The sequence below is a fragment of the Leptodactylus fuscus genome, chromosome 2 (genome assembly GCF_031893055.1).
Source record: "Leptodactylus fuscus isolate aLepFus1 chromosome 2, aLepFus1.hap2, whole genome shotgun sequence".
NCBI lineage: Eukaryota > Metazoa > Chordata > Amphibia > Anura > Leptodactylidae > Leptodactylus > Leptodactylus fuscus.
Window position 1 is genome coordinate 223,052,722 of NC_134266.1, and position 22,726 is coordinate 223,075,447.

The 22,726-nt window shown below is 42.6% G+C and overlaps 1 protein-coding gene across 1 annotated transcript in view; it reads left to right on the forward strand.

Moving 5' to 3' along the window:
* Nucleotides 1-22,726, forward strand: part of B4GALNT1 (beta-1,4-N-acetyl-galactosaminyltransferase 1) — an 87,515-nt gene that overhangs the window by 25,475 nt on the left and 39,314 nt on the right. Inside the window, exons 2-5 of the mRNA XM_075265665.1 lie at nt 3,618-3,821; nt 5,696-5,869; nt 13,007-13,113; nt 15,067-15,107. Of these exons, the coding sequence (XP_075121766.1) occupies nt 3,618-3,821; nt 5,696-5,869; nt 13,007-13,113; nt 15,067-15,107 (526 nt within the window). The remainder of the gene's footprint in view (nt 1-3,617; nt 3,822-5,695; nt 5,870-13,006; nt 13,114-15,066; nt 15,108-22,726) is intronic.

A 22,726-nucleotide genomic window follows, 5' to 3' on the forward strand; every position in this document is an offset into this window, starting at 1 on the left:
GGCCATATTTGTATATGTTGGCCATATCCTGGTAGGTATATGTAGGCCATCTCCTGGTAGGTATATGTAGGCCATCTCCTGGTAGGTATATGTAGGCCATCTCCTGGTATATATGTGTAGGCCATCTCCTGGTATATATGTGTAGGCCATCTCCTGGTAGGTATATGTAGGCCATCTCCTGGTATATATGTGTAGGCCATCTCCTGGTAGGTATATCTAGGCCATCTCCTGGTATATATGTGTAGGCCATCTCCTGGTAGGTATATCTAGGCCATCTCCTGGTAGGTATATGTAGGCCATCTCCTGGTAGGTATATGTAGGCCATATCCTGCTGACTGTTTCCTAGAATTTGCATCTATTGCCACAGATTGATGCTACCATATTGGTATACAGTCCTATGAAAAAGTTTGGGCACCCCTATTAATCTTAATCATTTTTAGTTCTAAATATTTTGGTGTTTGCAGCAGCCATTTCAGTTTGATATATCTAATAACTGATGGACACAGTAATATTCCAGGATTGAAATGAGGTTTATTGTACTAACAGAAAATGTGCAATATGCATTAAACCAAAATTTGACCGGTGCAAAAGTATGGGCACCTCAACAGAAAAGTGACATTAATATTTAGTAGATCCTCCTTTTGCAAAGATAACAGCCTCTAGTCGCTTCCTGTAGCTTTTAATCAGTTCCTGGATCCTGGATAAAGGTATTTTGGACAAACAATTCAAGTTCAGTTAAGTTAGATGGTCGCCGAGCATGGACAGCCCGCTTCAAATCATCCCACAGATGTTCAATGATGTTCAGGTCTGGGGACTGGGATGGCCATTCCAGAACATTGTAATTGTTCCTCTGCATGAATGCCTGAGTTGATTTGGAGCAGTGTTTTGGATCATTGTCTTGCTGAAATATCCATCCCCGGCGTAACTTCAACTTCGTCACTGATTCTTGAACATTATTCTCAAGAATCAGCTGATACTGAGTGGAATCCATGCGACCCTCAACTTTAACAAGATTCCCGATGCCGGCATTGGCCAAACAGCCCCAAAGCATGATGGAACCTCCACCAAATTTTACAGTGGGTAGCATGTGTTTTTCTTGGAATGCTGTTTCTTTTTGGACGCCATGCATAACGCCTTTTTTTTATAACCAAACAACTCAATCTTTGTTTCCAAAATGAAGTTGGCTTCTCCAAATGTGCTTTTTCATACCTCAGGCAACTCTATTTGTGGCGTACGTGCAGAAACGGCTTCTTTCTCATCACTCTCCCATACAGCTTCTCCTTGTGCAAAGTGTGCTGTATTGCTGACTGATGCACAGTGACACCATCTGCAGCAAGATGATGCTGCAGCTCTTTGGAGGTGGTCTGTGGATTGTCCTTGACTGTTCTCACCATTCTTCTTCTCTGCCTTTCTGATATTTTTCTTGGCCTGCCACTTCTGGGCTTAACAAGAACTGTCCCTGTGGTCTTCCATTTCCTTACTATGTTCCTCACAGTGGAAACTGACAGGTTAAATCTCTGAGACAACGTTTTGTATCCTTCCCCTGAACAACTATGTTGCACAATCTTTGTTTTCAGATCATTTGAGAGCGGGCTGTCCATGTTCGGCGACCATCAAACTGAACTGAACTTGAATTGTTTTGTAGAAAGAAATGGTCCAAAATACCTTCATCCAGGATCCAGGAACTGATTAAAAGCTACAGGAAGCGACTAGAGGCTGTTATCTTTGCAAAAGGAGGATGTACTAAATATTAATGTCACTTTTCTGTTGAGGTGCCCATATTTTTGCACCGGTCAAATTTTGGTTTAATGCATATTGCGCATTTTCTGTTAGTACAATAAACCTCATTTCAATCCTGAAATATTACTGTGTCCATCAGTTATTAGATATATCAAACTGAAATGGCTGTTGCAAACACCAAAATATTTAGAACTAAAAATGATTAAGATTAATAGGGGTGCCCAAACTTTTTCATAGGACTGTAGGCCATATTAATTTGGTCAGTAGTTATTAAAGCTCTCACTAGGTTGTCAGAAATGAGGCTAAGCGGTTCACGTTACTTTGATGTTTCAGTATTTCTCGAATCTTTTAGGAAACGCTGAGGCGAGCTTGTGTGGGGTTTTATGTCTGTTCTTTCTAATGGTATATTTACATATTGTAACAACAAGATTCTGTTATTTTTATGAATCACTACATTGTGAAGCATGCATGTTCCCAACAAGTATTTCCAACAAAAGAGCATTCATGCTGTCAGCAAACTGCAAGGATTCTAGAAATAGAGAACTTGTGGTTGTGACAAGAGAAGGAGCAGAGTTTATGGCCTATTAATACTCAGATTGTCATCTAAACTCTTTGGAATTGCATATTTTTACTTTTTACAGCTCTTTGTAAAAACACGGTTGACATATACTGTAAATCATTGTGCAGACAGAGGCCAAGATTTACTTATAGTTCTATAGTGTAGACTGGTGCTACATTCATATCTGTCCTTATGGTCTGTCGGGGGACCGGAAGTATGGAGCAGTCCGACTGATGACAGAAATGACGGGCACACCCCGAGGGACCCCATTGACTATAATGGGGTTCTGTGAGTGTCCGTTTTTTTATAACTGAACTCATTGGATGAGTCGGGTTTGCAGCACTTTTTCGTCCGGCAATTTCTGGTAGGTCTGTGCTGGACACCTGGCTCATATGTGAATGTGGCCTTATCACATTGAGTGATGAGGAATGATAAATGTGGCATATCTTTAGACTGTCTAGCCTAAGTTTATAACTTCTTTTTGTTGGTTTACTTTGAGACACAATTTTACAACACAATAGCATGCCTCATTTATGCCATGCTCCACACCTACACATCTAGCACCTAACCAGATATACCAAATAGGCGCGTCATTGTACCACAGATGTGCCACAGTTTACACCGGTGTCCAGCTGTAACAAAAGTAATAAATCTAGGCCACATTTACATGGCCAAATGTACACAAATATTGCAGATTATTCTGCATCTTCTCACAGTCCACTTCATTTACCCAGAATTATATATCGAAATCGGCTGGTGGTCTAGTGCTCGTCGCCCATTGCAACCCATTAGTATACATGTCCTAGTTATAGTGCTGAAATTTGAGGTCTATTGTTTTGGACCTTATGTATGTATGGGTACATACTAGATGACATCATTTTTTTTTAATTTTTTCGGGGTAGAGTACAGTAGTTTTAAAAAATAAATACATTAATTAAAATTTTTATGGAATTTTTTATTTTGTCTTTAGTCTTTGTATATCACGGAAAGGTATGCTGTGTCTGATCAGTGACTTCTACCATTTAGTAAAATAGCGTTTGTCCGTATTGTACATGTTTTCTTGCGGTCCTGACAGCAGCAGACGTCACTGTTCACACCTTCAAGATATCATCCCAAAACACAAACCTGTTAAAAATATATTATGTCTTTACTTCCTAGAAATGTATGTGTGCATTGGCGTTCATGTTGGTTCAAATTTTTGGTGAACGTGTGTACGTCAAATATGTGATCCGACCAACGTCTAACTTTTTTATGCTTTCTACAATTTATTTATTTAATGTATCTGCTAATAATTTATCATATATATCTTTCTTTGCAGAATGAGGGCCAATAGAAAACTGTGCTTTTATGTGGTAGTCTTGGTGCCAATGACTTTATTCTGCTTTCACATGTGGAACAAGTCTGAAAAAGTGGTAAATATCTCGAACAGAGAGGCCCCTGCGGATCTAGCGGATAACAGTCTACTGCAGCCCCTGGAAAAATATGCTGGGATCTCCTTAAAATGGAAAGCTGAAGTGCTACAGTATGTATTCTGCATTTGTATAGATTGTGAACATTGGAAAACATTCTGCTGTCTGGGTGGTTTGCATGGTTTGTGGTATTATAATGTCTTTGCTGTGAGACCTCATTTACATGGTAGTCATGTGCACAGCCGCATATCAAGACGTGATGAACCTGCATAGCCTGTGTGTGCTGCCGTATATTCTCCATGTTATAATTTATAGGCTCTTGTAATGCCATACAGGCTCCATGTTATAGGCTCCTCTGACGTACAGGCTCCATGTTATATGTTATAGGCTCCTCTGACGTACAGGCTCCATGTTATATGTTATAGGCTCCTCTGACGTACTGGCTCCATGTTATATGTTATAGGCTCCTCTGACGTACTGGCTCCATGTTATATGTTATAGGCTCCTCTGACGTACTGGCTCCATGTTATATGTTATAGGCTCCTCTGACGTACTGGCTCCATGTTATATGTTATAGGCTCCTCTGACGTACTGGCTTCATGTTATATGTTATAGGCTCCTCTGACGTACTGGCTCCAAGTTATATGTTATAGGCTCCTGTGCTGTCATACAGGTTCCATGTTATAGGCTCCTGTGATGCCATACAGGCTCCATGTTATGTTATAGGTTCCTCTGACGTACAGGCTCCATATTATGTTATAGGCTCCTGTGCAGCCATACAGGCTCCATGTTATATGTTATAGGCTTCTCTGCTGCCATACAGGCTCCATATTATGTTATAGGCTCCTGTGCAGCCATACAGGCTCCATGTTATATGTTATAGGCTTCTCTGCTGCCATACAGGCTCCATATTATGTTATAGGCTCCTGTGCTGTCATACAGGCTCCATGTTAAAAGCAGAGGCTGTTCTCCTATAGGAGTATGCAACATTTGTCTATACTGCTAGAATTATTGTCAGTCAACCAGATAAAATATACAAATTTTTATTTTTTTTGGATATACTGCATGTACAGTTAGGGTTCATTCACACTGGGTTTTGTGGAACTGTTTTTGCCACAAAACTCGTGTAAAGAAGCAGCGCTGTAAAACAGAATCCCATTGAGTGCAAAGTGTAGCGCGCGTAAGACGGAACCCATTGAACACAGTGGGATTCTGTTTTACAGCACTGCTTCTTTACACGAGTTTTGTGGCAAAAACAGTTCCACAAAACTCTGTGTGAATGCACCCTAACACCTGTAGGATATTTTTGTCTTCTGAATAACAGAGGAGATGCTGCTCCAAAATCACTCTGCAAGAGACATATTCCCTAGAAGTAAATGAATGGGCATGTTAAAATTCTAACTGTCCAGTACGTTTTTCTTTTTGACCATCATCTATGTTCAGGTGAAAGTTGGGAGAGCCCCCATCCATAGTAGGGTGTATCGCTCTGTTTTCATTGGTTATTCTGTTTCGTCATAGATCCCTATGATGCAGTCAGTTTAGTAAATGTAGAGTCTGGTCAAGACACTTGACACTAATAAAGGCGGAAAAATGTTCCGTAACAATGGAGTGAAACTAGATTAGCCCAATAACTGTGTGTACATTTGAACTAACATACTGAAAAACATGAGTTTACTCTGAATTAATGCTTAGTAAAAAAAAATAAAATGTGATAAATATTAATCAAAATGATAGTTTTTTCCTTTCCGTCCTGAAGTTCCTGACATTGTAACATCATTTTATTCATTTCCTGGGAGGAAGGTAAAATCCCTGTGGTGGTTATTCAGAGCCAGAGGAGAGAGTAGGGATCGAAAAGTAACCCAGGCGCTGTATGATGAGTCAGAGAAATGTTCTTCGAGTCTTCTTCTTGGTGGTCATATTTCTCCTTAAGACAATGTTCTTGTGTATGTTATGTAACCATTCAGTTTATTGTTGTATCATTCCACAGACTCTTGCCAAAGAACAACTGCAAATGTGAAGCTGAAGCAACGCTAAATATTCCCTTCAGACAGGAGTTAATAGGAAAACCTTACGCCGTGAACTTTACAGCAGCTGTACAGCCTTTAGGGATAGACGAAATGCACAAAAGACGGGAGCTGGAATATAAAAACTTCAAGATCAGGTAACTAGTCATACATTAATGGTTATTCACATGACTGTGCTCCGTCTGTGAAACGCGATATGTGTGTGGGACACACAGTGATCCAGTGAGTCAGTCACACCGCATCTTAGGGAGTTATGATGCAAAGTTCTTGAAGTTGGCCGTTCAGTATCACTACAGCTGCAGTACAGCTGACACATGGTCATGTGAATAGTTCCTAATGTTATTCTAAGGGCAGGGCAACACGTTGTGGTCCTCTCTGGGATATCTTCAGTGTTGCAAAGCTTTGAAACCGTCGCAGAATCTACAGGAATAATTGACTTGCTGCATCTTCCAAACCCCTGAAGCAAAGTACTTTGCACTGCATGTTTTTCCCACAGTGAGGTGGACTGGATTTCAACAAACCCATCTACACGACTACTGTAACCTACTAACTCACCTCAGGTTGCATTTATATAAAGCATTTTTGTGCAGTATTTTTATCTCCCTATTTGTAGCTTAAAACTAATTCACTATGCAGTAGGACACAGCCAAAAAGCACTGCAGGAAAAACCGCAGCGGAAACGCAGTCTGCATTTTCCAGCAGCGCTTTTCACAGAAAGTGTGCAGTGTTTTCCTCTGAACTTTCTGCTTCAATTATACAGTATCTATGGAAGCGCTGGTATAACTGAGATGCTGCGATTTGCAAAAACTGTTTTTCAAATCGCTGCTTTTTCTGTTGTAGATTATATTCCGCAATGTGTGGATAGGATTAACCAGAATCCCATCCACTTTGCAGTTAATGTTTGGATGCATGCACACGATGTAACGCGGCGCTGATTCTGGCACGATAACTCGCGTATGAATCAGCACTGCAACACAGAATCCCATTGACTTCAATGGGTTCCGTTTATCGCACGTAACACATTGAAATTAATGGGTTAAAAAGCCTCCCATTGATTTCAATGTGTTATGTGCGCTAAATGGAACCCATTGAAGTCAATGGGATTCTGTATTGCAGTGCTGATTCTTACACGAGTTTTCGTGCAAGAATCAGTGCCGCGTTACATCGTGTGCGTGCACCCTAAAACACCACATCAAAATTTGTGTTTCCACCCCGGCGTAAAGCTCTCTACATACAAAGGCCCACATTTTCTAAGGTGGATGGCACTTTTTAAGAGCAGAGCAGGAATCTACATGGGTCGAGGACATCTTGGTCCGCTAGACTTACTATAACTCACACTAGAAAGCTGGCCTGAGTTACATCACAAATCTTCTCTAGAATCACTAGTACGCCTGAGCCTCTTAGTAATTATAGTGAGTCTTGTGCTTGTCAGGAAATGAATGAAGACTGGCATAAGAATCACCAGTTTGTTTGTTTTTAAAGCATTTACCCATATACGTTTCGATAGGAATAAAAGAACAAAAAAAAAAAAATAAAGTGCATGCTTTATATATTACACAATAAAAAATTCCACCAAAATTGTACAAAAGGCTGATGGTGCACAAGGTGGTGTTATAGCAGTGGCAACTGTAAACAGCCAAACTCCCAGTTGCTAATGGCTGCACAAGTCAGAATTGAAATCCCCACTGTAAGAATGGCTTGCTTTGATGGACCAACGCAGGGGAAATGTATTTACCAACACAAAACGGAGCTAAAACCAATTAAATTGATTTGCACATGATTAGACAAACATGGCTGTACCACTCCTGTCCAAAGGTTATGTGTGGTATTGCAGCCCATCCCTATTCACTTTAGTGGAATGGAGCTGTTGTCCAACACCAACATACTTGTCCAACCAGTCGCCTTTTCTTGTTTTTTGTAACTTTGTACAGTTCCTTTACACTTGGACTTCAATAGAAATTTCCAGTCGTGGTCGCTTCAGGTTATTAAGATGACCATCTGGTAGACAAGGACATGTCAAGCAGACTAGATGATACAATATAGCCTGATGTCCATGTCATATGAATTATCAGGAGATGGAAAAATGTGACGGTCAATGGTGAAATTATTTTTTTTTTTCATTCAGTTTTTAGAAGTGCTAGAAGAACAGGGCTGTGGAGTTGGCAGGCCAAACCACTATATTTTTCCAGACCAAATCCAACCTTTTGCATCATAAATGGTCAGTCGGAAGCAAAGCTCTTCTCTGTCCACCAAAAAGTTAGTGATGGTGATATTACAAGAGAGGAACAAAAGACAAAAAAATAGGCTGTAATGCCTCTGGTGACAGCCAGTCAGATGACATCCGGTAATATCAATAATTGTAATACAATATTTAAGTAAGAACCATATTATATTGAAAAGTGGAATTGGTAATTTTTTTTCAGGCTCAAAACTGGCCCTGATCAACAGCTCCAACTTGACATCCTTGTAGAAGAGGACGGGCTGTCTGATCTGTTGTCCTGACTTTTCCATTATAAACTCAGCCATAGTTATCCAGGAACAAATTACCTCCCTCCATACAAAATTCATCTGACTGGGGCCTCACATGGCCGAGCTTCATCTGTGACACTTGGCCCGGGTATGAGCAGTATTGCCTGAACGCTATCATGGGGGACAGACTCCTAGCAGTATAGATATCTTTCAGCCACCAGTCCCTGCCACTCATTGATATCAGTAATCACTATGGAACAGGATCTCGCTCGGAGGCAACGACTCCTAACGTCTTAGATATAAGTATAACGTTAGGAATCTGTATCCTGGCCGGTCACAGATGAGACTTGGTTTGTGTGAATGACCACATAGGCCGGAGACATACAGGGTTTACTAAAGCATCATAGGCTAACCTGTAGAAGAGCACCAACCTAGGGAAGTAGACTGAAAACTCACAGTGCGCGGGCTTGGATCCTGCAGTGTACTAATAAAGCAGAGCACGGTGTGTCTTTCATCCATGTTTCCACGTTCAGGTTTTGTTTGTGCAATTTTTGAAGCAAAAAACAGGATTCTAAAGGGAGAGAAGGTATATAGAGCAGATGGTACGTCTCTTTTTTCAGCCTGACAATATCATGCATTAGAAAACTTCCATAAAGTAGAAATAAACATCGCGAGCCAGCAGATTAGACCAGAAGTTGTCTTTCTATTTAGTCTGATTGTTCGCACATGACTTTTCAATGTTAAGCGGAAGCTCCACTTCAAGCTGCTTCATTCTTGACTTGATTTATTATGGAAATTAAGAAGATCTTATAAACTGTTATTTTACGGTATCATAACATAGATCTTTGGCTACAAAATCGTGAGACTATAGAACATTTCTTATCCCTTAAGTAACACTTAACTCTTTATAAATAAACACAACACAACACTTGATTGGTGAAAATTAACTTTGGTCGCAGCATTTTTTTTAAAGGTATAGTTGTACCTAATAAATTATAATTTTAATGGGATTGTCCTGGAATTACAGTTCTGGGACAGTAGCCTGAGGAAGGTGAAACATATAAACTCATATTCACCTGTCCCCAGCTCACCGGTGTCTCCCCCGCTGTCCGGTCCAGTGGTGCCTGGGGGCTAGTTCTGGCAGAACTCCTTGCTGCTGGTGACAGCCAATCACATCAGCGGTCCCAAGAAAAGGACGTGGTGCCTTTAAAAACCACAACTTGGCTTGCAAATAAAAAACACTGACATAGTTCCATCAACAAAACAGTAAAAAAAGAAAGTTCTATGCATTAGAATATGGTGACTGCAGGGAAAGCATTTGTTTGATGTTTTATTTAATAAGTGGTTAAAAATAAAACCAATATAAATATGGTATCGCCGTAATCATAACGTTGTAATGTCAAAGTTGCCTAGTCATTTTTAATGTAGACGAAACCCCATAAAAACATAATGCAAAAATGATAGAATTATACGTTGTCAGGATGAGATATGATGGATAAGACAGGAACCAGTTTTGGGTGGAAGAGTTTACCAAAATAAACTGATTCATTATTTATGATTCATTTATGATTCATTTATGCTTTTTTTTTTTTTTTTTTTTTTTTACGGCCTGCCCTCAGCATTGGCCATAAATACTTAAATTGTGGGGACCAAGAGCTGTCCCTCGGACTGTACGAAGCTGCTTCTGGCCCCTGTCCTATACACTAAATAGGGCCAGAATGAGAAAGTTAGCTCTGCACTCAGTGAAGTCAGTGGGAGCATAGTGTATAGAGCGGACGCTCCATAAAGCTGATCAGTCTGGGAGAAGGCTGCTGGCTCCCCCACCAATCATACCTGAGGATAGGCCATAAAGAAGTTTGAATATCGGTCTTGAAGTGGACAATTCCTTTAGAGACAAATGATATTGTTTAACAAAATGCAAAGGACTATATACAGCCCACTCATGTTTGGACATTGTCTTCAATAGTTATAGGTCTCTCTTGTGAAGACAATGCAATGGATGCAACGGGCCAACCCCTCCGGTCGGGGCAAACAATCCTCAGGCAAAAAGAAGTAAAAGATCCAACATCCCAGGTCTTGTAAATAAACCTTGTGTTCTTGTGTCCGAACAACAAGAATGCCATTAAAATAATAAAATGAAGGGTATCATCCCTTAAAGTACGGGAGGAAGTAGATCAGCTGACATGTTTTGAGGAACTTGTCCTCTTAGTCTTAGCCAAGTTTTATTTACAAGACCTGGGATGCTGGATCTTTTACTACTTTTGCCTGTGAAATGATATTGTTTGTATAATAAGTTGTCCATCATCAATATACTGTATTGTATGACTATGAACTGTATATCACATGACCATGAACTGATCTTTATCCCCTTTGAGTAAACAGAATGAATGACAGTAAGCAGAGATCTAGAAAACTGAGAAATTGATAAAGTCTATTGGGAAATTGTAGAACTTTTTATTATACAAACAATAAGATTTGTCTCTCATTATTGATCTGGAAGTGGCAAAACCCTCTAACACCGAACCCCTTTAAATATTGTATAATGCAATTATTGATATTACCAAATGTCATCTGAGGGTCTGTCATTAGAGGTATTGCAGCCTCTTCTTTGTTCCTGTCTTACAATATCACAATCACTATTTATTTTTTTTCTAGAAGAGCTTTGCTCCTTGGCTCCTGACCTTGGCTGTCAGCCATTTATGATGGAGCCAAAGATGGAATCAGTCTGTGGTAAAATAGTGGTTTGGCCTACGGACTCCACAGCCCTGATCTTCTATCACTTCTAAGAACTCCTTGCAGCTCCTGATAATTCATATGACATGCACTCCAGGCTCATTTTGCTATTACCTTCTAGACAACTGACCATGTCCTTGTCTACCACTTGGTCATCTTAATAACCTGAAGCAACCATGCCTGAAACTTTTATTGGTGTACTTGGTACCTGGTAATTGCTATTGAAGTCCTCGTGTTAAGGAACTGTACACAATTACAAAAATAATCGAAAGACGGCTGCTTGTCCAACAGCAACATACTTATCAATGCATTGCAGCTTCATTCCATTAAAGTGAATGGGTTTGAAATGCAATAACACGCATAACCTTTGGACAGGAGCGGCACTGTTTGTGGGAGACCACAGCTATGTTTGTTTAACCCTTTAATTGGTTTCGGCTCAATTGTGTGTTGAGTTATTAGATACATTTCACTTGTGTTATTGACTTTAAAAGAATGGAAAAAACCATCAAAGCAAGAGCCATTATTACAGTGGGGCTCTTTATTCAGGCTTATATAGAAGGGCCCTAAGTAAGAGACCACCATTCCCAATGCTTTAATGGGGACACATATCCCTTTGGCATACACAAGGATATAATATGTCCATACAGCCCCAGCTGTATTAAGCAGGTTGTCCAGGTTCAGAAAATGTAACAAATTAATGGTGGCCTGACTCCCTGACTCGGCTATTTGCAGAGTCTACAGGGTTCATGCAGGGAATAACAGCTTTGCCCTATTCCCATGAAGCTAGGTTCACACTAGCATTGGCGTTTCCATTCTTCGGGTCCACTTGGGACCCAAAAAACAGAAACCCAATTCGCTTAAAAAGCGGTTACCAGCGTACCCCATAAATTATAATGGTTTCCACCTGGAAAATGCAGAGAGAAAAGTACTGCTTACGTTTTTCAAGCGAATGGGGAACGGAATCCCCGAACAGAGACCAAGTGCTGGTGTGAACAGGTTATCAATTTCCTGAATCCTGTCAACCCCTTTAAGAATATGGTCAATAGTACTTTTCAGTACAATGAGATTTAAGTTTACTAATAAGTCAGTGGAATAGTTACAGGTGCATTAGTGAGTTGCCGATTGATTGATTATTTATATTTTTTTTTTTGTCATTTCAAACCCATATATCAATATTTTTATACATAATGGTATATTTTAAAGTATTAAAGTGCTATCACCACATTACAGAACACATTACAGTGATAAACATCATACCTTTGTTTTGTTTGTCCCTTTTGTAGATTTGGAGAAAAACAACTTTGAAGCATTATGCAAATTAGTCTGTTGGTGCACTGGGGGCGGGCCTTCAGCTCCCTGGAGCACGATTTTTGCTGCTCAGGAAGAGTAGATGAGGTCACTACATTGGATGGTGCAGGCAAAAGATGGTTGGGTTCTATGGAGCTTAAGGCCCATGTCCAGTCCAAAAACTGCATAAGACTTCAAAGTTGTTTTTCTCCAAATCTGCAAAAGTGACCAACATAACAAAGGACTGAATTTTATCATTGCAATGTGCTCTGTAACATGGTGGTGATGGTAGAATAGGCTTGGGGAGGTGGTAGATATTCTCTAAGCCCTACTCCATTCTTGTTTTTTGCCTGTTTTCATAAGTCCTTGCTCTTTTTACTGTCTAGTCTGGCAAATACGTGGTTAAAGGAATATATATTAAACAGCAAACCTACAGAAAAAAATAGGGCTGCTGATGGTGCTTTAGTGGCACGGTTGGGTCATTTGGCCAGAGATCCATTTGGTATGTGGTTTCATATGGTGCATAAAGCCTAAAAATTTTAAAACTGCACCAGAGAGCCATGTACGTAACCTTATTGTAGGCGCCTCATATGTAATAGATATTGTCTTTCTAATTTTTAATCAATTACTCTGACGTGAGATGCACCAGAATTATCAGAGGCTTCGGCATGTTCATTTCTGCTTAAGCGTATTATTTATTATGTAAAAATTCATTAAATTGTAAGTTTTGTAAAACAAATATTGCATGTAAGACATGTTTAATGTGTTAAAATTTCCTCCATCAGATCGTATAGTCCAGCAAACAGGATTATTATCGCAGAGGCAAATTCACCATTGCAGTACCCTGTTCAAGGAGTGGAAGTGCGTCCTCTGAAGACAATACTTATACCAGGTGTGTGACTCAAGCACTTCTTTTGTTCTTCAGGCTATGATCTAGTAAATTGCAGCTGAAAAAAAGCTGTGTAAAAATGCAGCAAAAAATAAAGCAAAGTTTTCGGAAAAGCTGCCTTTTTTTGTTTGTTTCAGATTTTGCTGCAGTTTTTTGAGCCAAAGCCAGCAATGTGTTTCTGCCATGGTTTTTCCTGCAGAGCTTTTTCGCTGCAGCCCACTATGTGAGCGTTAGCCTAAGGGTAAGTTCACACGATGTAACGTTGAGTGTGATCTGGCACATATACACGTGTCGGCAGATGACGCGCTCAAAATGCTCCCATTAATTTCAGTGGGAGTTAGGAGCGTATACGCCGCGTTATTTTGCGCCCGTGATTTTGCAACACGCTCAAAATGCTCCCATTCATTTCAATGGGAGTTAGAAGCATATATGCCGCGTTATTTTGCGCCCGTGATTTTGCGGGCGCAAAATAATGCGGCGTATACGCTCCTAACTCCCATTGAAATGAATGGGAGCATTTTGAGCGCGTCATCTGCAGGCACGTGTATATGTGCCAGATCATGCTCATCGTTACATCGTGTGAACTTACCCTAAGACTGAAGTCCGTTGTGGCATAAACACAGCAAATCCCTTCCATGCAATGCAGAAAAATACACACAGTGGAAATGTTGCAATATACTAAACCGTTGCCTTTTTGATAATTGCAGCATGTCATTTTTACCTACGGAAACGCTGGCGGTTTCCATATAGGTATAACTGAAGCGTTTTTGTCCAGCATCCCTTTTTAGCTCTGGCTCGCTACGCGGGGCCTTAGACTATTGGAGTATTCCCCTCTGTCAACTTTATGGCGTATCAAAAAGATATACCGTAAATGTGCCATAGATGTGGAACACTCACTATCCCAAAAACAGGGGGCTCCGACATCCTCAGCTATTTTCTGAATTTGACTTAATGTGGTGTACTCTCCATTGTCAGCGCCCTCTAATGAGGGTCAGGGGATCCCTGCTTTTAAGATAGTTACTGTTTCACACCTTTTTTCTTTGTTGTCTTTGGAAAGTGGTTAAAACAGAACAATGATGATTTATTTTAACACAGCCATATACAGACAATTAAAAAAAAAAAAATGATAATATGAGAATATATTTTTGTGACATTGTCAGGTTGGGTTCCTGTGGGATAGACCTGGATGAGACTTAACCAAATCTTATCCATAGGCTATGGAAAAATGCAAGCGTTTCAATTTATTTCCCTGGTTTTCACTGCGGCCCTTGTAAGGGTGCATTCACACTGAGTAAACGCTAGCTTATTTTGTAGAGTAAAATTACACTTGTAAATTTTGCTATCCCATTGACTTCAATGACATTTTACAGGCGTATTTTTACAGGCGTATTTTTTACAGGCGTATTTTTTACAGGCGTATTTTTACACTTGTAAAAAAATATCATTGAAGTCAATGGGATAGCAAAATTTACAAGTGTAATTTTACTCTACAAAATAAGCTAGCGTTTACTCAGTGTGAATGCACCCTAAGGCTGTATTCACACAGAGTAACGCCAGGCGTTTTTTGTGTGTTTTTTGCACATAGCGCCGCGTTTACGCCGCGTAGCGCCGCGTTAACGCCGCGTATACGCCGCGTTAACGCCGGGCAACGCCACCGCTAAATAGCGCGGCGTATACGCGGCGTATACGCGGCGTTAACGCGGCGCTACGCGGCGTAAACGCGGCGCTATGTGCAAAAAACACACAAAAAACGCCTGGCGTTACTCTGTGTGAATACAGCCTAAAGGGTGAACGCTGCAGGTAAACTCAGTGGAGTTTCACCTCTAAATCAATTTTTGCATCTGCAGAATTCAGAAAAAACAAACTCCTTATAGAAAACTTGTAGTGGATAAATTCTCTGACAATCCATAGAAATAGTTCACCAGACGTGTTTAACATTCATATTTATACTTGCAGGACTTAGTTTACTGGATCTCAAAAAGAAAACCAGTTATGAGGTAAGCATGTTATTGAAGTATTAATATATTATATACTGTGTGTTACTTTGGGGATTTCTACACGCCCCTGTGATCTGTATTGTTGGTAGCTTAAACCACAGACTCGGGCTTTTCTTTTTTTCCACTACCGAACTCCGACTCTTTCATATGTGACAGCCATGGTCAGCCAGAAGCAGCAAGGGTATGCAGAATGTGGTGCTGATTGTGAAGCAGATTCTGCCCCAAAATCAGAGGCAGGTTCCTCTCTGATTCGGCCTCCCATTGTTATCAAAGCAAAAACAAGTGTCCTGCTCAGTTTAGTCACAGATTCTGTGACTGATTCATCTCCAGAGTCCACAGAGAAACACCCCGTGGATTAACTACTTTGGACTATCAATATAGAACTAGTGTGGACAATTCTAATTTCAGGGATCAAATGCGAGAATTTCCAGCAGCCTAATAAAACTAGCCAGTTAGAGAATTAGATTACTGGACTCTGGCTATCAGGGTTAGACTGATACAAGGTTAGGCTGGGGCCCCACAAGATGGAAACGCTGCGATTTGTCCGTGGCAGAAAAATCTCAGCGTTTTACAGTAATAGCATAGTGGATGGGATTCTAGTGAATCCCATGCCCACTTTGCAGAAAAAACCGCAGGGCGGACAGGCCGCGATTTCCAAAACTGGTGTGGTTTTGGAAATTGCAGCATGTCGATTATACCTACAGAAATGCCGGCAGTTTCTCCATCAGTATAATTATAACAAAGTCTGCAGAAGAAAACTCAGCGACCTTTCTGTCTAAAGCGCTGCAGGAAGATGCGTTGCCGCTGTGGTTTTTCCCACAGCGCTTTATTGCTGTGAGATGTCCCGTGGGGCCTTAGCCTTATACTGATATAGTCTAGACAGGGACATTTATGCAATCAGGTTCTGGTTGTTGGACTCCACTTTTTTGCACGTATGTTTGTACAAATGGCTCTGTCTCAAGACATACAATCTTGTGAGCTGTTGTCCCCGCGTCTCTTATTCATAGTTTCTTCTCTGTATCGATTTCTTTGTTTTTAATGGCATTACTTATTAAGTTACATTTTAGCATACATTCCACACCCATTCAGTAAGTGACATGTTTGTACATTTGTAGAAGCCTCCCGCAGCGATTTTGTAATCATATGTAGTAAATAGACAGCGATCCGTGTATTAATTGGTTGCGAAACGGCTGTTGCAAGTTGGAACTGTTGTCATTGTTTCCATGTACAGATATACAGTTTATAGACCGTTGTAGCAACCACAAACTGTTAAACTGCTGCAGCATGAAATCTTACCACAGAAGGCAACACAAAACAAAGAAAACGCATGGTAAAATGGTTTCCCAAAGTTTTTGTTTTTGCTGTCATCTGCGTTAAGATATTACACTGCAGCAGTTTCATTGCAGAAGTTCAGATTAACTCTGCTACATATTATTTACTGTGAGTTTTTTTTTCCCTTCCATTATTTCGTCATCTACATACGCTGTTTAGCCAAACCAGAGGCACCTACCTGTTGCCAGTGCTATTTTGGGGTGCGTGCCCCTCATCAGTACACAGCAGAGTTACTGAGTGAAATGTCTTAGACGAAGCTCAGGAGGGGTATATATATGTCTGAGAGCGTCAAAATGGGAATAATAATCTACTCCTTACACATGGGTAAAGAGTGGTGTTCCTGTGAAAGTCCTAGACTCCTTGGTGGATGGCGATGCGCGGTACTTGTTCATCATCTGTGAGATATTGGGTGTTGTTTATACTATTGCTAATGTTTACGCTCCCAATGTAGGCCAGGTTCCTTTTCTGCTGTCTGCCCTGTCTGTACTCCAGTCCTTTGCTAAAGGTCACCTGATTGTATGTGGTGATTTCAATCTTCCGCTTAATCCTCTACTTGATACCTCTACGGGTAGGTCCCAGATCTCCTATGGTGCCTTAAATAAGGTCAGGAAGGCGCTTAACGCCTCTCTACTTTGTGATGTTTGGCGGGTCCTCCACCCGACCGACAGAGACTATTCTTTTTTCTCTCACCCCCATAGCTCTTACAGTAGGATTGATTACATTTTCTTTTCTCATAACCTTCTCCCTTCCGTTTCAGCAGCCTCGATTGGAGTGGCCTTCCTCTCTGACCATTCCCCGGTCTCTTGTGCTTTTCGCTCGCCTGTTGCCAGCATGCGGTCTAACACTTGGAGGTTGAATGAATCGCTCCTTCTTGATCCCCAATGTTTGGCAGAACTGAAACTTTCTACCTCGCACTTTCTTCAGGATCACTCTTGTGACACCTCCACTCCACCGATACAGTGGGAGGCCCTTAAGTGTGTCCTCCGCGGAGTGCTGATGAAACATGGTGCTCGTCTGAAGAGGGAAGCGGGACGGAAACTTCATTCCCTCCTGAGCGATCTGGCGTCCCTGGAAGCTCAGCATAAGCGTACACTCCAGCAGGCGACCTTGGCGTCTCTGACGGCCACTCGTCAGGAGATTAGGTCCCTTCTTGAGAGGAAGCATCAGCGGCTTCGCCTATTGGGTCAGCGCTCGTTCTATGAGTGGGGTAACAAAGCGGGCCGCCTGCTGGCACGGGCGGTGCGAGAGTGCCATACAGCCCAACATGTCATGGCCCTCAAAACGCCCTCTGGATCGATCACTCACTCCACATCTGTGATTGCCTCCACTTTTCAGGACTATTACAGCTCCCTCTACCATTTACCCCCGCCGGGACAGGTCCATCCGGCTCCTGCTGAGGGAACTTCCCTTCCCCACTATATCGCCAAAACTGCTCTCCCATCTCTGCGTCCGGAGGACGTGGCTATGCTTGAGGCTCCCTTCTCTGAGGCTGAGCTGGAACTGGGCATCGCCTCCCTTCCAGGGGGCAAGAGCCCAGGCCCTGATGGCTATACGGCGCGGTTTTTTAAGGTGCTTAAGGCGGAACTGGCGCAGCCGCTATTGCGCGCGTTTAACTCTTCCACTTCCGGTGCCCCCTTCCCCCCTGCCTTTCTTCAAGCTCATGTAACTGTTATACCCAAAGAAGGGAGGGACCCTCTGCTCTGTGCTAACTACAGACCAATCTCGCTTCTGAATACGGACGCTAAGTTGTATGCCAAGTTAATAGCCATTCGTCTGGGCCCTTTCTTGGGAGAGCTTGTACATCCTGACCAAGTGGGGTTTATCCCTTGTAGGGAGGCCCGGGATAACACTCTGAGAGCCTTCTCTGCGATCCATCATGCGCAGCGTTTGCGAACTCCCATGATGTTGCTATCTCTTGACGCGGAGAAGGCTTTTGACAGGGTGGATTGGAGGTTCCTAGAAGCCACCTTGGCTCAGATAGGTCTTGGTCCCGCCATGATTATGCGTATTCAGGCTCTTTACAGCTCGCCTATGGCTCGGGTCCGGGTCAATGGCTCGCTTTCCTCCCCCTTCACTATTTATAATGGTACTAGGCAGGGCTGCCCACTTTCCCCCCTCTTATATGCGCTAGTGATGGAACATTTCTTAATCGCTATTAGGAATAACCCTGATATCCGAGGCCTGCAGATTCGTGATCGTCAGCTGAAGGTGTCTGCTTTTGCGGATGACGTTCTCCTGTTTATCACTAGCCCACTTACTTTGCTTCCTTCTATCCTTAAGGAGATTAGTGTTTACAGCTTCTTTAGCAATTATAAGATTAACCTGTCGAAAAGCACGGCCCTAGATGTTTCGATGCTGCCTTCGGCCCTTGGTTCCTTGCGCTCTTCCTTTCCATTTTCATGGTCCCCTAGTTCGATTAAGTACCTAGGGGTGCAACTACCCCGTGACTTGGGTGACGCGTATACACTGAATTTTCTTCCAATACTGCGTACCCTGCGGTCCGATCTTGAGCGCTGGGACACCAAGGGCCTCTCGTGGCTAGGACGCATCAATTTATTGAAAATGAATGTGCTTCCTAGGTTGCTATATCTCTTTCAAACTATCCCAGTGATCCTGCCCCCAGGTTTTTTCTCGGTGGTTAACAAGGCCTTTAAGAAATTCATCTGGGCCTCGAAACCCCCTCGTGTTGCCCGTAACACGCTGATACGTTCCAAAAGGAGAGGAGGCCTGGCAGCCCCGGATTGCGCCAAATATTATTTGGCGGCGGTCGCTACGCGCATCCTTAACTGGCACCACTCAGCTCCGACCAAGCTCTGGGTTTCTCTGGAAGACTCGTTGAGCCCCGTTCCCCTTACTGCACTCCCCTGGCTCCATGAGAAATACTGGTCCGATGACAAACGGTATCCGCTTCCTTACGTGGCGCGCCAGACCATGGGAGTGTGTCGTAAGTATAGTGCCATGCGCCTTCTCTTTACTAACGATGGCCCTATGACCCCCGTTTCGGGTAATCCGGACTTTCCTGCAGCTCTGGGCTCTTCCTTTCTATCATACCGTGTGGGCTCTCCCATCCTCCGCTTTAAGCAGGTTACTTCATCTTCCTCGCTTCTCTCTCGCTCTGAGACTGTGACCCAAGCCTCATGCCCAGATACACTGCTCTTTTCTTGGCAATACTCCCAGCTTTCCCATTTTTATTCCTCTTTGCGGTCCTCCCGAGACCTTCATAGGCCTCTGTCACCATTCGAACGTCTCTGTATCTCCTCCTCTCCTCCCTCTCACACTGTCTCTCTTCTCTATGGTCTTTTGTTGGTTGGGGCTGAGGATTCGCCTCCGTCATTTATTAGCGGGTGGGAGAGGGAATTGGGGGTCTCGTTCCCCCCAGGTATGTGGTCATCGGCCTTTCGTGCGTGTCATACTTTCTCCATATCGTGTAGGGCGCAGGAGACCAACTTTAAGATACTTTCCAGATGGTATAGGGTTCCGGCCCTCCTACATGATATTTATCCCTCCACCTCTGATAGATGTTGGAGATGTCTCTCTGACCGTGGCACGATGGCCCATATTTGGTGGGGATGTCCTCTCCTTCGTCCCTTTTGGACTGGGGTCAGACAGGTTATTCGGCAGGTGACGGGGATTGATCTGGAAGATGACCCGGCTCCGCTACTCCTTTCACTATTCTCCCGGGTGTTTCGTAAACCCACCCGTAGACTTCTCGGCTTTTTATTGGTGGCGGCTCGATCTGTCATCCCCAGGCTATGGAAGTCTACGACCCCCCCCTCGCTCATTTGTTGGTTGAATGAGGTCCTTGCCTTGCGAACTATGGAAACCCTGGTGGCTGAGCTCCGTCAGGATGATACCAAGCATCAACAAACCTGGCTCCTTTGGAACCACTTTTATTAGAGATGAGCGAACAGTGTTCTATCGAACTCATGTTCGATCGGATATTAGGCTGTTCGGCATGTTCGAATCGAATCGAACACCGCGTGGTAAAGTGCGCCATTACTCGATTCCCCTCCCACCTTCCCTGGCGCCTTTTTTGCTCCAATAACAGCGCAGGGTAGGTGGGACAGGAACTACGACACCGGTGACGTTGAAAAAAGTAGGCAAAACCCATTGGCTGCCGAAAACATGTGACCTCTAATTTAAAAGAACAGCGACGCCCAGCTTCGCGTCATTCTGAGCTTGCAATTCACCGAGGACGGAGGTTTCCGTCCAGCTAGCTAGGGCTTAGATTCTGGGTAGGCAGGGACAGGCTAGGATAGGAAGGAGAAGACAACCAACAGCTCTTATAAGAGCTAAATTCCAGGGAGAAGCTTGTCAGTGTAACGTGGCACTGACGGGCTCAATCGCCGCAACCCAGCTTTCCCAGGATCCTGAATGGAATACACTGTCAGTGTATTCCCGTATACCCGATATATACCCCGATACCCGTTCCAACGGTGTGCCCCCCCACCTTCACCCCAGAAATACCCTGCAAGTCCCCTAGCAATAGAATTGGGGCTATATACACCCACAATTTTTACTACTGGTATACAGTGCCATTGTCTGACTGGGAATTCAAAGAATATATTGGGAATACAAATACCCTCATTTCTTGCTACTGCCATATAGTGCCAGTGTCTGACTGGGAATTCAAAGAATATATTGGGGTTACGTGCACCCACAATTTTTACTACTGGTATACAGTGCCATTGTCTGACTGGGAATTCAAAGAATATATTGGGAATACAAATACCCTCATTTCTTGCTACTGCCATATAGTGCCAGTGTCTGACTGGGAATTCAAAGAATATATTGGGGTTACGTGCACCCACAATTTTTACTACTGGTATACAGTGCCATTGTCTGACTGGGAATTCAAAGAATATATTGGGAATACAAATACCCTCATTTCTTGCTACTGCCATATAGTGCCAGTTTCTGACTGGTAATTCAAAGAATATATTGGGGTTACGTGCACCCACAATTTTTACTACTGGTATACAGTGCCATTGTCTGACTGGGAATTCAAAGAATATATTGGGGTTATAAATACCCTCATTTCTTGCTACTGCCATATAGTGCCATTGTCTGACTGGGAATTCAAAGAATATATTGGGGTTACGTGCACCCACAATTTTTACTACTGGTATACAGTGCCATTGTCTGACTGGGAATTCAAAGAGTATATTGGGAATACAAATACCCTCATTTCTTGCTACTGCCATATAGTGCCAGTTTCTGACTGGGAATTCAAAGAATATATTGGGGTTACGTGCACCCACAATTTTTACTACTGGTATACAGTGCCATTGTCTGACTGGGAATTCAAAGAATATATTGGGGTTATAAATACCCTCATTTCTTGCTACTGCCATATAGTGCCAGTTTCTGACTGGTAATTCAAAGAATATATTGGGGTTACGTGCACCCACAATTTTTACTACTGGTATACAGTGCCATTGTCTGACTGGGAATTCAAAGAGTATATTGGGAATACAAATACCCTCATTTCTTGCTACTGCCATATAGTGCCAGTTTCTGACTGGGAATTCAAAGAATATATTGGGGTTACGTGCACCCACAATTTTTACTACTGGTATACAGTGCCATTGTCTGACTGGGAATTCAAAGAATATATTGGGGTTACGTGCACCCACAATTTTTACTACTGGTATACAGTGCCATTGTCTGACTGGGAATTCAAAGAGTATATTGGGAATACAAATACCCTCATTTCTTGCTACTGCCATATAGTGCCAGTTTCTGACTGGGAATTCAAAGAATATATTGGGGTTACGTGCACCCACAATTTTTACTACTGGTATACAGTGCCATTGTCTGACTGGGAATTCAAAGAGTATATTGGGAATACAAATACCCTCATTTCTTGCTACTGCCATATAGTGCCAGTTTCTGACTGGGAATTCAAAGAATATATTGGGGTTACGTGCACCCACAATTTTTACTACTGGTATACAGTGCCATTGTCTGACTGGGAATTCAAAGAGTATATTGGGAATACAAATACCCTCATTTCTTGCTACTGCCATATAGTGCCAGTGTCTGACTGGGAATTCAAAGAATATATTGGGGTTACGTGCACCCACAATTTTTACTACTGGTATACAGTGCCAATTTCTAACTAGGAATTCAAAATGCGCAAGGCTCCCGGAAAGGGACGTGGACGAGGCCGTGGGCGAGGTCGGGGGAATGGTTCTGGGGAGCAAGGTAGCAGTGAAGCCACAGGGCGTCCCGTGCCTACTCCTGTGGGGCAGCAAGCATTGCGCCACTCCACAGTGCCAGGGTTG